Genomic DNA, 14,986 nt, shown 5'->3' with positions numbered 1-14,986 from the left:
TTATTCTTGAACTGTCTGGGAGTAATTATGCTTGGAGAAAATTCAACCTCCTAATGAAGACTTGAGAAGCAAGCATTCAGGAACGTAATTAACTAGTGGGTGCAACAACTTTTATAAGGTTGAACTAAGTTTCTTAAGTGCCTCTGACCAATTTGCCGTAACAAAATTACCTAATCTGCCAAACTCAATCACCCTATCTCTCTCCTTTCATCTCTATAAAAGCACCCTCTCCCACTATCTCTTCCATTGCAATTTCCAACCTTAACCATCATTGCCACACTACAACAATGGAAGCTCTCAAGACCATTTTCTTGGCTCTTTTTCTTGTCTTGGCTTCAGCATTGTATTCGGCCAATGCCAAAATCCAGGAGCATCAGTTTGTTGTAAGTTCTTCTTTCCCTCAGTTTTTTTTTTCTCTCTTTCTCTTTCTTGCTAAGATAATTATTAACTTGTTGCCGTTTGTGACGAGACAGATTCAAGCAACACCAGTGAAGAGGCTGTGCAGCACTCACAGCACCATCACTGTGAATGGACAATTCCCTGGCCCAACTTTGGAAGTCAACAATGGAGACACTTTAGTCGTCAAAGTCACTAACAAAGCTCGTTACAATGTCACCATTCACTGGTATCATATCAATGGCTTCACTTCTCACCGTTAAATAAGCTTCATTGATTATTTTAAATAATCACATATTCATTCAACACTTTTTTTAATCTTTTCCCTTTAGATTAATCATCTTATTCTGCCCATATGACACTTGACAGGAAATTTTTCTGGCAGTAGAAACACTCTATAAAAAAAAGCATTAAATAACTTTTACACTATTTTTTTAACAAAAACGTCTTATCTTTGTATTCTTAACATGTGCTCTTGGTCCATCGGCATACATTAAAAACTCTCTTTTTCACTGCAAGAGTTTCACTTAAATGCAGTTATATCAGTATTTATGCTGCATGCCACGTTCATCACTTCATGCATGGAATGGAACTTTTATAAGAAAAATTAATATTTGAGTGGCTTATTAGTTTTTGTTGCTATTGTAGCTATTTGATTTGCTGTATTTGTTCAGGCATGGTATTCGGCAAATGAGAACAGGTTGGGCTGATGGACCAGAATTTGTGACTCAGTGTCCCATTCGCCCTGGAGAGAGTTACACCTATCGTTTCACCATTCAAGGACAAGAAGGCACACTTTGGTGGCATGCTCATAGCTCATGGCTAAGAGCCACTGTTTACGGTGCTTTAATCATTCACCCCAGAGAGGGAGAGGCATATCCTTTCGCTAAGCCAAAGCGCGAGACACCAATTCTTCTAGGTAATCATCATTATAATTATAATTATAATTATACTAATTCACATACATGGGTATAATAATTGTTGGTAATGATGATTAAGAAAATGATATTATGGGATCTGTTATTTTCTTTTTCTTTTGACAAATGCTATGCACTTGATGAAGACGGTTTAACGGTGAAAACAATGATGATCATTTATTAGGGGAATGGTGGGACGCAAATCCGATCGATGTTCTGAGACAAGCCACACAAACAGGAGCAGCTCCGAATATTTCTGATGCATACACCATCAACGGTCAACCTGGCGATCTTTACAAGTGTTCTAGCCAAGGTCTGATATTATTATTGCTTAATTTTCATTCAACTCATAAACATATCTGCATAAGACCATTAAAAATGACACGATATTTGCACAAGACAGTTTTTGAACAACCAACCGAGGCTATTCTGGTCCCAGGAAACTAAGTAAAAAAAAAAAAAAGCATTGTCCAATGATTTTATAAATCTGATGTATATTCTGTTGATGATTGGCAATGTAGGAACCACTGTTGTTCCAATAGATTCTGGTGAGACCAACCTCCTTCGAGTCATCAATGCTGCACTCAACCAACCACTTTTCTTCAGTGTGGCCAACCACAAACTCACAGTGGTTGGTGCCGATGCCTCCTACCTTAAACCCTTCACCACCTCAGTCATCATGCTGGGTCCAGGCCAAACCACCGATGTTCTCATCCAAGGTGACCAACCACCCTCACGCTACTACATGGCTGCACGTGCCTATCAATCCGCACAAAACGCCCCTTTTGACAACACCACAACCACAGCCATTCTCAACTACAAATCTGCACCATGTCCTGCAAAGGGTATCTCCACCAAACCCCTTATGCCCTCTCTCCCAGCTTACAACGACACCAACACAGTCACTGCCTTCAGTAAAAGCTTCAGAAGCCCCAGACAAGTTGAAGTCCCTGCAGAAATCGATGACGACCTTTTCTTCACCATTGGCCTTGGCCTCAACAATTGCCCTCCAAATTTCAGCCCAAACCAATGCCAGGGTCCAAATGGAACACGCTTCACTGCCAGCATGAACAACGTCTCTTTTGTTCTCCCCAACAACGTCTCCATCTTGCAGGCTCATCACCTTGGAGTCCAAGGAGTCTTCACCACTGACTTTCCTACACAGCCTCCTCTGAAATTTGATTACACCGGTAATGTGAGTCGTTCGCTGTGGCAACCCGTTCCCGGGACTAAGGTGACCAAGTTGAAATTTGGATCCAGAGTGCAGATTGTGTTGCAGGACACTAGCATCGTGACCCCTGAGAACCACCCCATTCACCTTCATGGGTATGATTTCTACATAGTAGCAGAAGGTTTCGGAAATTTTGACCCCAAGAAAGACACTTCCAAGTTCAACCTTGTTGATCCACCTATGAGGAACACCGTTGCAGTACCTGTGAATGGATGGGCAGTTATCCGATTTGTTGCCGACAACCCAGGTAAAGTCAATTACTCCAAATAAAAACAGTACATGTCCTAAGGAAAAATTATTACATGATGACAAAATTCACATGACATGTAATCATGTCACGTAGATATTGCTTAATGAACACTCCATGATCTTACATTACTGAAAGTATGAATTTTTTTCATACCATCAGTTATCATGATGTGTAAAATCATTTTATGAGTGCTTGTTAATGCAAGAATTTACTTAAAGTTTGATGTTTAACGAAGAGTGATGTGATATTTGTAGGAGCTTGGATTATGCACTGCCACTTGGATGTTCACATCGGGTGGGGTTTGGCCACTGTGCTCTTGGTGGATAATGGAGTTGGGCTGTTGCAGTCCATAGAGCCTCCTCCAGAGGATCTGCCTCTCTGTTAGAATAATCAAAAGCAGAAATATTGAACTTGTATCTGTAGTTCGTAATTTTTCCTAGTCCATTGTTGCTTCCCTGTATTAGGGGGTATTTCTTCTTTTGCTCTGTTTTTGTCGTTTTTTTCATATAGAGATAATCAGGGATTAAAAGAGACGGTGATGTGATTTCAACACAACATGCCGTCTTATCTATCAATAAGCCCGATTCATTAAACTGATGTTAGCAGTTTTCTTCCCGTTGTGGTTTATGTTATCTATCAACAAAGATGAGTTTTGATCCCTCACTTTTCTTATTATATAGTTTAGTATGCTTCTTTGAACGTGTGTGTTCCATAGAAGAATTTAATGGCTTTGACAAAGTAAAACACGACACAGTTTATGAAATAAGAGCAGTGCATAGAATAATTAGAATTGATGAAGTTGAACATTGTGGTATGAGGTAGACGACCAAATATGAGGCCAAAGTGTTACATGTGTTCTGTTGTGGGAAAGGTCAATGTGGGTGCAACAGCATTGGACTGAGTTGTAACATAACAAGAGTTCATTTTGCACAAAGTAATGTTAATGGTTAAGACCAAAAACATTCTGGTCCCCAACTCTTTACTTTTGCCAACAAATTCAGGAATTCAGGAATGCACAAAAATCACAAGTAATATATCAAATTCTCAATGACTTTACTTCTTATTATATCACTTTAATATTCAATTAACCTCTCATTCTCAAATTTATTTTCAATTAATCACTCATACGTAGTTTCCCACTTCTTCATTCATCTCTTAAATTTGAGACATACGAAAATGGATGTTTTCCTTGTTCACTTTTATGAATGCTTCAAAACGAAATTTTTATCTAACATTACAATTCTTATCATAAATCTAAATCTTTGTTAGTTTATGCATAAATTGAAATAGATGGTATTCTTCATTCTTAGTTTAATATATAAGAATATTCTAAAGCGTCATTATTTGTAACATAATAATAAAAATATTATTATTGTTGTTATTGTTTAAAAAAATTAAAATATTCTTTATGTAAAATATGACAAAACTAAATAAATTACTTATTTAATTTATTTTGACTTAGCGAGAAAATTTTATATAAATAGGTAAAGAAACAAATTATTTTTAGTGATAGGTTTTGGTCATTCATAAATTGTATCTTAATTCTATGTAAGATAAAATGTCAGCCTATCTGACCTTCCATGTTAAACTGATCAAGAACATTCCTTTTCAATTAATTTTTTTAAATATTTAAAAATAAACAGACGTGGTCCTCCTCAAAACAGACATTTAAAAATTATATGACATCAAACTATTAATTTTGTTTACAAAAATACAACAGATTATTTTTTATATTGATTTTTTTATAGATTACGTTAAATAGAAACAATAAAAAGCCTGTTTATCCTTCACATTATTGTACTTAGATAGACACAAAAAAAAAAAACTCATTAAAATTATGTTCTTACACTTACAACCATATTGAGTATTCATTTGATCAATTCTATTTAGATTTTTTTCATTGTTTTTCTTATTCAATACCATTAACAAAATATTGTAAAATATAAGAACCATTTATTATATAGGATAAAAAATACCTCTATTATAAATTCAAATAAAAATTTCTAGTCCAAAATTAAAAAAATAATTCACTAGTTAATCTATTTTTTAAATATATTTAAATAAAGATAATCTTTTCTTTAATATTTTTCCAAAACTTTAAAAAGTTTGAATAACTTTCTACAAACTATCACTGGAGCAGAATAAAAATTAGAATAAAGAAATAACATAAGATCTCAAGTCGGTTATTAAGAAACAATAATGTGATAAATAACATAATAGTAAGTTTCTAAACGTTGAAAACCTTTTAAAATTAAAAATAAAATAAACATATTTATATAATATTAAAAAGAAAAAAGAGCAAGATATACATAGGGTATTAAGTAGAACTGATATAGTATAACACTTTATTCACACACACACGGTATTTCCTGTTAGTGTTATTAATATATTCAATGTTTTAGATGGTAAATTTATTTCATCTTCATCTTATCTACATTTGATTTATCCGAAGTATATGTAATTTGATTGAAACTATTATTATATATAATTTTTCATCTTATCCACATTTGATTTATCCGAAGTATATGTAATTTGATTGAAACTATTATTATATACAATTTTTTTTATGTTAATATATTGAATATAAATTAGAACAAGTTATTCAAACACTAATAACTTGTAGAGTTCACTGTTAACAATTTTGATAATATTAATTATCAAAATTAAAACATATTGAAAATAAATCTATATGAAAAAAATAAAAATAAAAGCAAAAAGATATTTAAACCATAATTTTATAAGAAATAAAATCATATTTAAATAATTGATTATTACATGTCATATAAACATAACATATAATAACGATCCTAACTCTTATTCAACATTTTTAAAACGAATATACTTTATTTGCAATGTATATTAAATAGAAAGGATATAGGTAAAGTTAAGAACAAAGATTGAATTTTGGTATTTAACTATAGTCTAATGAGAAAGACACTATATTTATTTAATTTTCTTTTTGGAAAAGCACGTCATAATCATATTTTGGATAACGAGTGAGAGGGGAAAATGATCTAGAAACCGTGTGTGATATTGGAAAGGGTTAAAGATTCCAACATACCAATTTGGGCCAAATTCATCATATAATACACGCAAGTTGATTAAGTTTCATCACACCACGTATCAAACACCACTCTCACTCTGTCTCACCAAATACAATGTTCATTTATCAACTCATTAATCATAATTTTCTTTTCTCCTCAATTCCCAACTACCCATCTAGAAATTATTAGATGCTTGAAGAATATATAAATATTCTCATTGAGATATAACAAATTCAATATATACTTATTCGGATTTTGAGTGTAAATCTTTAAATAAATACTTTTTTATCTTAAAAAATTTAAGTTAGTTAAAAGATTAAGATTTAGAAGTGGAAATGAATGTTATAAAATAAATATTCTTTTTTAAAAATACTAATTGTATTTATAAAATAGCATAATAATAAATTTATACTTTTATTAGAATAATATTTATGTGAAAAATATAATAATAATATAATAAATAATAATTCATCTATCAAATTATTAAGATTTAATTGTAATATAATATAATTCAAATAGAATTAGGTTGAATTATTTTATAATAAGAAGGCTTTAAAACTTTTATTTAACTATAGTTTTTTAACGTTTAGATCGAATCATATAAAAATAAATAGCAGGAATATAATAGATTTTTAATAACAAGAAATGTGATAAACTGAACAAATATAATTATCACAAGTTTAGTACAATTACAAATATTTACAGTTTTTTTTGTATAAAATAATCTATTTTCAATATAATGAATCAGTTAGAAATCTCAAATCAATAAGTGATATTTAAACATATTAAAATATATAAGAAAAAATGCATTTTTATTTCATAAATTTGTTTTGTAAATTGAGTTAGAAGGTGGAATTTTTATCAAACCTATAGTATGGAATCATCTAATAATGTCTTGTTCATAGAAAAGAAAGTTTCTGTTTCACTCTTGCACAAGTTAGAACCACCTTTCATCAAAAGTATTGTTAGGTTTGGTCGTTTGAATAATAATGGATATGATCGAACCGCAACTCATAAACCACGTGTACCATTCCCACAACTACAAGTGGCATATATATGACTGGCCGCGTGTCCCACGTGCATGGTTCACTTCTATAAAAAAAATCACACTCATCTCATTACTTTGGATTGGACATTGGGACTATAAACTCAAATTAGCTATTTTTTTTTCTTTTCAAATCTTCAATATTATCTATTTATAGTAATTTCTTAATTAATAAACACTTTTTCTTTCATTCTGAAAATCGATTCTCTAGATGGCATGTGACCACTTTACTTGCATATCACATATTCATTTTATCATCACAACTTTTCAAAGGCAAATTGTAATGTTACTTTTAGATTTTATAATTTGAATATGTAAAAATATTTTTTTTTTTGGGATTTTAGTTCATTTTTATATGATTTTAAATGTTTTTAAAATTAAAACCAGTTTATTTTCCACGGTTGAGTTAATATATATCGCTTCAAAATTTAAAAATCCTGATTCCATATCTACCGCTTTGGACCGTTCTACAGATTCCTTTCTGTTTATTATTAATTCCTTCTATGATCACAAAACGGTGTGTTAAGCAGTTTTAGTAAAAATATAAAAAATAAAAACAGAAAAAACTTATTTCTAGCATCATTATCATTTTATTCATACACACTATCCACTATTTTTCATGAAGAAAAAATTCATATTATTTTACTAATTATAACAATAATTTAAGTAAAATAAAAAAACAAGCACTCCGTTTGGAGAACTCGCCTTGTAATTAGGCTATTTTATCCCACTTCTTCAAAAACTGACTTTTTAAATAATAGAAAAAAAGTATTTGACTTCCTTAAATTTTAAGAAAACTTTTTGGTTGATTTGATTTAATTTTTATTTTTGCTGTATTTTAACAATTTTGTAACGAGTAACTAGAATAAGATTCATGAACGTAGAAGCTAGAAAGCTACTAGTGTGAACAAGCAGATCTCGTACAATCGGGCCGTGGACCCAGTTTCATCACAGTAAAGCCCGCTTTCCAAGCGTCAGCAACAGGGATGAAACAGCAATACAAGTATATATAATAATCACAATAAAGATTAACATCATGCGATATTTTATTCAGTAAAAGGACAAGATATTTAAGTTAGATATACTATAACAATGGCATAATGGAGAATATACCCGAAAGATAGGGACATAATGGAAAAGACCAAGAAGATTAAAAAGAACAGGTACTTGAGAAGAAAGAAAACGAGCAGCGTTTTAGTGGCTCGGGAAGGTTCGAGGGCCACGTGCCAGCTGGTTCGGAAGTCCGAAGCATGATAACGCGACTAAGAAAACGCCACGTCATCAGTTCTGGGTGCAATTTAAAAATATCAGAAAAATCTAGAGAAGGCTATAAATAAAGATTACAGGGTGCAGCCCAGAGATTTTCTGAATCCGCTATAACCATATCAAACCAACACAAACCTTGTTACTCTTCACTCCAAACCAAACCAAAACACGGACACACTACAGAGGAAAAACAAAAAGGGACAAGCCTAAAATTAAATACACAGCGTTTTCTCTACTAGGTTAGTAGCATTGGATTCTTCCTCTCTGTTTATGGTGCACGCTTTTTAATTTCTTCACTGCAAATTCTTTGAGTGATTTTTTTTTCATTATTGTTTATAGGTTTAGTTTTTGGTTATTTATCTGTCTGTATCGTAATTTCGTTTTTTTAAAGGAGAAAACTTTCTGGGCAAGTTTATTTTATTTTTTTACATTTTTATATTTTGGCTTTAGCTTTATCTATTACTTGGGGGTTACGAAAATTCGTTTCTTGGTTGAATTTATTATAGGTAGTGTAGTCAATAAGAGCGTGTTGCGAAATCCTGTTTGTGATTGTCCACCTTTGTGTTGTGTTTTGTTCTTATGAGTTGCTGGTTACTGAATAATTTATTTGTTTGTTTTGAAGTTCAGATTGTGAATTCAGTTGTTGAGTTTTGCTGCGGACTTAGCAGTGAAGTTTTGTGGAGATGGGTGCTTATGATCAAGTTTCTGTGCGGCCTTTGGATTCTTCTAGAAAGAGGAAAAGTAGGAGCAGAGGGGATGGTTCTAGATCTGTTGCTGAGACCATTGCAAAGTGGAAGGAATACAATGAGCATCTTTATTCCGGCAAAGATGATGGTAGATCAACTCGGAAGGCACCAGCTAAAGGGTCAAAGAAAGGATGTATGAAAGGGAAAGGAGGACCCCAGAACTATGAGTGTAACTACAGAGGGGTTAGGCAGAGAACTTGGGGGAAATGGGTGGGTGAGATTAGGGAGCCAAATAGAGGGAGTAGGCTTTGGTTAGGAACCTTTCCTACTGCCCAAGAAGCTGCTCTTGCCTATGATGAAGCTGCTAGAGCCATGTATGGTCCATGTGCACGCCTCAACTTCCCCCACATCTCAGATTATGCTTCTGTCAGGGAATCGTTTAAGGACTCTTTCTTGGCTGCTTCATCTTCATGTTCTTCGACAACATCGGACACTACTACTACTACTACGTCCAATCGATCAGAGGTCTGTGCAGCTGAGGATGCTAAGGAGAATATTCTACCTGTCCTTGATAAGGCCAACCGTAATGATTGTCACAAGGCTTATGAACATGCCTCACCAACTAGCAGAATGAAGCTAGAGCCGAAGGATGAGGCTGTGGATCGCCTAGACCCGGGGGCTGGAGAAGGAATACATCATGCTGAGCAGGCAGAGGATGTAAATGAAGACCAGATGGACTTTTCGTGGATTGATGCTTTGGATTTTAATAATGATGATTACTCCAAGAGCTTTTCCAATGATGAGTTATTTCAGGTGGATGAACTTTTGGGGCTAATAGATAATAACCCAGTGGATGACTCTGCGTTGATGCAATGTTTGGATTTTGGACAAACAGGATTTCCTGGAGATAGTAATCCTCAGCTTGATAATACGTCATCAAGCTTTGTTTATCAGTTGCAAAATCCAGATGCCAAGTTGCTGGGAAGTTTGCCCCATATGGAACAGACACCATCTGGTTTTGATTATGGATTAGATTTCCTGAAACCAGTTGTACCAGAGGACTATAATGGTGTAGGGGAAGAACCGCAATTTCTTAACTTGGACGATGTTCTGAATCATGATTCAAAGGACATGCTAGAAAGCAAGGAATGATGTTCTTGTCCCTATAATGAGGATGTTGTTTATGTCTGAAGTCTACCTCATTTTCATCTGGTTCAAGCATCACAAGTAATCTGTCTCCAGGGTTGTTGTCCCCTTTTAGCAATATATAGGTGCCTTAGACGAATACAGTTATACAACTAATATACAAGAAATTTGATATCTTTATGTTCTTTTAAATATGCTGATTCTCTGTAGGATTTTTTAAAATGGAGAATTTAGCTGACAAAATTTGTTAATTCTTTTGTTTACATGTTTTCTTTTTGAATTCAAATTGGACTGCCTTTAACTTCATAGGTGGAGCTGAGGAATAGGCTGTTTAAAGTCGTTTGTTGTTGTTGTCAACTGTAGTGTCTTGAGCACTGACATGACAGAAGATTTCTTTGTACGAGGGACAACTAGTATATGTCTGTATTGCGTACTTTTGTGTATAAAAACTGAACAAGCAGGCGAATGTATATATTGAAAATTATTCTGAATTTTGTTGCTGTCTTTACTGTGTTCTTTATTTCATGGTTTTGGTCCTTGGGGATTCTATTGCTTGTGGTTAAATAGTAAGAACTGGTTACACTGATATCTGAAATTAATGAAATAGCACCATCAATAATGTAATCTTATTATTTGCGGATGAAAAAAATGTATTCTTAGTATTAGTTGTCTAATTTAATATTAGAAGGATTTGTTGGTATACCATTATATGGATCTTACATTGTTACCTTGTATGTATTTTTTTAAGTTTTAGATATATTTTAACTATATTTTTGTTTTTCTTTTTTTAGAAAAAAAAAGTTACATTCTTACCTATTTTAAACTACACTACGCTTATATTTTTTTTTATAAGAAAGATATAATTATAATTTAAGAAAACTTCAGGTAAAATGCGAAAGAGAAATTTAGAAGTGTATGAAGAGCTTACTTATAAATATTTTTATCTTGAAAGGGGGAAATTGACTTGGTTAAAAGAGAGACTAGAGTATTGTATTATCACCTAAATAAAATTTGGCCTGCTTGAAGATTAGAGAGAATTGGTATTAGAATATTTTTTTTTTCAAAGCTATGTAATCAACGGTAATAAAATATTATAAGTATTGATATATATCATATATATATAATTGAGAAAGATGAATAGATATGATGTCTCATAATTTTAGTTTAAATATATGTAATTGTTTTATGATCTTTCTAGCATTTTGGTTTTCTCCTTAATGACACAAGAGTTTATGGTTTAAGTCAACTTAACAGTGAGCAAGTAAACATAATAGTGAATAATTAAAATAAAGATTTTTTTACTAAAAGTCATTTTAACAATTAAAACAAAATTGATGGTCCTAGTTAGTCGATAAATCTAGTTGATATGGGCTTGTAAAGGTCCAAAAAGTTGATGTTTCTGACCAAGATTTAGGAATTACTTCCTGCACCCATCGTTTTTCTTCTTGCACCCTTAAACTTTCGGAATTTATGTTTTGGAATACAGAAGCAGTTTCGGAAATTTTTTTCCCGGCAGCAATCACTCCTCACTATTTAAAAATATCCTGTAACTTTTTTAGATGGAGTGGAGTGGATGAAGAAATGTGACAGGGTGCAGGAAGCATCACCCCCTTATAAATAGTTGAGCGGAAGATAAATAAGGAACAAAATTGAGATGAGTAAAAAAAACTAATATAATTACATCTATGTCTTCTACTTTCTATCCATAATTAAATTAGAAAAATAAGCATACCTTTTATTTTCTTTATATTGTTTCTGTTCAAAGATGCATGTAACGTTATATGAACAAATTTTCTGAAATTTTATTGAAAATAATCAATTTAAGAATGTGGTATTCAAACTCATAAAGACCAAGAAATAAATATACAAAAAAAATGAGTGTTTTGTAGATTTATCTTAAAGATTAAGTTTTTCTTGCAAATCTGATTTTCAAAATAAATCTTAAAGATTAAGTTTCTCTTTAATAGATTTTGATTGAAATTTATTGAAAGATTTTTTTTTCAACTGTTTTTTTAATGGATTTTGAAATTTAATAAATAATTTTTTTCAACAAAATTCATTAAAAGTTTTAAAATTATTTTAACAAAATTTTGAAAAAAAAATTGACAAATTTTAAAATTTATTGAAAAAAAATTATTTAACGAATTTTGAAATTCATTGAAATATTGAAAAACTTTTTAATAAATTTTGAAATCTGTGAAAAAAAAAATGGAGTAAGGTTTTTGAATTGTAAAAGATAATTTTAAAATTTTAGAAAAAGTAGTAGAGAGGAATGGTTGAAAATGTAAGAGATACCTTATCTTCAATTGTCATCCATCTATATATTTCCAAATCAAGCAAAGTTAATCTATCTTATCAGTCATCTGATTATTTTTAATAGATATAAAATTGTAGAATGGTTTCTGAATTTCTTTCTATTAGATAAATTAACTAATTTTTTGTAATTTTTTCTTTTATAAAATAAGGATATAGGTTTTGATAGCTTTATTTTTATTTAATTAAATTAATAGAAACAATAACTTGTAAAATCTATTTCTTAAAATAAATAATATTTTAATTTTATAATTTTTAGTTTTTAAATATAAATATATTGAAAATAAAAAAATTGAATTGGATTAAAATAAAAGAAAAAAGAAATTATTTTTGGATGAATTGGATCTTAATAAACAAACTATCTTTAGATGAAGTGGAAAATAAATATGAATAAGCCTAAATTCATATCTGCAATGGTATAGATGTCAACAAAGGGCATTTTGGACAAAACGACAGAGTCAGTCTGATTTTTCTTTCAAGAAAGAAATCCTTGCATGTACTGTCACCTTAATTTTCTTTAAATTTAAGCATAATCATTCTGTTTTGTTTTTTTACCTTAAATCATTAAAACAGCCCTGTTTAATTTTTACCAATTCTACTCAAATTTAAAATCTTAATGTTTTTGTTTTTAGGAAAATGATACTTGAACAACTCAAATTTAGACACGTGTGCACGTATCTAAATGAAAAATGATTGTTCAAGTGTCAATTTCTTTGTTTTTAACAACATAAAATCCTTATATTTTATGTCTCCCTATATACAACAGCAATAAAATCATAAAATGATGAGTTATGAGTTGTGGTGCCCACCGTTCAGTCATCAGAGTCTTTGGTTTAACTCATTATGATAGGTAGTTGTCATCATACCCCACCAATTACGATACTCAATTTCTTCAAACATTTGCTTCAATTTAATTTTCAGTGTTTGTACTCTTCAAAAATTACTCACTTAATGTTAATGTCTGCAGATCAGATATTAAAATGTTGTCAATATCCTGATTTTAAAATACATTTATTAAAAATGTAAATATTTGTAGAATAGTTTTATATTACCATTCAAACACAATGCATAATTGGCATAACTTTGTAAAAATTAATATATAATAATTTGTAATTGAATGGTAGCAAATATGATTTGTCTTTTATTAAAACATTCTTAAATTATAAATTTAATTATCCTCTTAATTATGGAATTAATTTTAATGATACTAGAAATATCACATACATTCTTATCAATCTAACTCAATCCAAGTTCACAAACTCCATCAATTCATTGATTTCATTTACTCTAAATTACTGCCTATTATACATAAGACACATAAATTTATATATCAATTCAACATATCAAATATCATTCAAAAGATTCTCATTTTGTAACATATATCTCATGATTTCAACTTCCATTTGGTATTATCCATTTCAAAACTTCATATAACCACATTCTAGCCAAAACCCCAACCTCCTCAATACCATTTCCACTTTGCATTATTAATCAATATACATAAAACATAGTTTCTATTCATTCTAGAGCAATTCCTAAATGCTAACAATTCAAGTCTTTTATGACCATGGAGTCTTCTAACAACCAAAATATTATCCACGTAAAAATATTACACAAAGCATAAAAAAAGCCAAAGTTACCGTAAATTAAACTTCCTCTTAAATTCCTATTTTCTACTATTAGTATCATCGTTTCGGATAAGGTTAAATGTTCACTTAAAACAATTTTTTGATTACCTCTTCCAATGTTATCTTCTTTTTGTTTTGGTAAATTGTTTTTCAACCAATCGGAACTACTTGTTAAAGATGTTCTGATACTAAAGGTCCCAACAACTATACATTTGATATGTATTTGGTGATGAAGTTGGTTAAATATGTGGTCATTATTTTAAGCATAAATGAGTTGTTTGTGCATTAAGTTGTCAATGAATATTTTTTCCAATTGAAAATTGATGTGAAGAATTGTGTTAACCTCCTTGTGCAGAAGTTTGGCTATAGGTCACTACTTATTTGATTCTTGATCCCCACTCAATTGTGCAGTCTGACTTTTACGTTTTTTTTAGATTGTTGATAGAGTTGGTTAAATATGTGGTAATTATTGCATGAAGTGATGACTTATTTGTGCATTAAGTTGACAATAATTATTTTTTTCAATTCAAAATTGACGTGAAGAACTGTGTTGACCTCCCTATGTAGAAGGTTGGCTATAGGTCACCACTTATTTGATGCTTAGTGATTTTTACAGATTTTGAGACGTTGATGATAGAGTTGTTTAAATGTGTAGTCATTATTGCCTACATAGATGAGTTGTTTGTGTATTAAGTTGTCAATGAATATCTTTTTCCAATTCAAAGTTTATGTGAAGAACTGTGTTGACCTCCCTGTGCAAAAGGTTGGTTATAGGTCCCCACTTATTTGATGCTTGGAGATTTTTACAGGTTGATGATAGAGTTGGTTAGATGTGTGGTTATTATTGCCTACATAGATGAGTTGTTTGTGCATTAAGTTGTCAATGAATATTTTTTCCAATTCAAAGTTGATGTGAAGAACTATGTTGACCTCCCTGTGTAGAAGCTTCGTTGTAGGTCCCCATATATTTCATGCTTGGTCCCACCCAATTGTGCAGTCTGATTTTTACAGATTTTGGGAGGTTGGTGATAAAGTTGATTAAATGTGTGGTCATTATTACTTGC

General features: G+C 31.2%; 2 protein-coding genes across 3 annotated transcripts; both read left to right on the top strand.

Moving 5' to 3' along the window:
• Positions 1 to 225: 225 nt before the first annotated feature.
• LOC124826712 (laccase-5-like) lies at positions 226 to 3,453 on the top strand. Its single transcript, XM_047299618.2, has 6 exons — positions 226 to 383; positions 474 to 625; positions 1,071 to 1,315; positions 1,498 to 1,626; positions 1,835 to 2,791; positions 3,049 to 3,453. The coding sequence occupies exons 1-6, from the start codon at positions 288 to 290 to the stop codon at positions 3,177 to 3,179; spliced, it is 1,710 nt and encodes a 569-aa protein (XP_047155574.1). The 5' UTR covers positions 226 to 287; the 3' UTR covers positions 3,180 to 3,453.
• A 4,782-nt stretch (positions 3,454 to 8,235) lies between these two features.
• On the top strand, positions 8,236 to 10,485 carry LOC124826710 (dehydration-responsive element-binding protein 2C-like). Of its 2 annotated transcripts, none has more exons than XM_047299616.2 (2): positions 8,236 to 8,388; positions 8,777 to 10,485. In XM_047299616.2, the coding sequence occupies exon 2, from the start codon at positions 8,833 to 8,835 to the stop codon at positions 9,985 to 9,987; it is 1,155 nt and encodes a 384-aa protein (XP_047155572.1). In that variant the 5' UTR covers positions 8,236 to 8,388; positions 8,777 to 8,832; the 3' UTR covers positions 9,988 to 10,485. The 2 variants fall into 2 exon arrangements, with proteins under 2 accessions (XP_047155572.1, XP_047155573.1); XM_047299617.2 differs by having other exon boundaries at positions 8,239 to 8,388; positions 8,772 to 10,485.
• Positions 10,486 to 14,986: the final 4,501 nt, after the last annotated feature.

Source organism: Vigna umbellata, chromosome 1 (genome assembly GCF_029865625.1).
Source record: "Vigna umbellata cultivar VRB3 chromosome 1, Vumbellata_1.0, whole genome shotgun sequence".
Classification (NCBI taxonomy): Eukaryota; Viridiplantae; Streptophyta; class Magnoliopsida; order Fabales; family Fabaceae; genus Vigna; species Vigna umbellata.
Note: the sequence above shows the minus strand (reverse complement) of the source record. Positions and strands in the feature narration are given on the sequence as shown.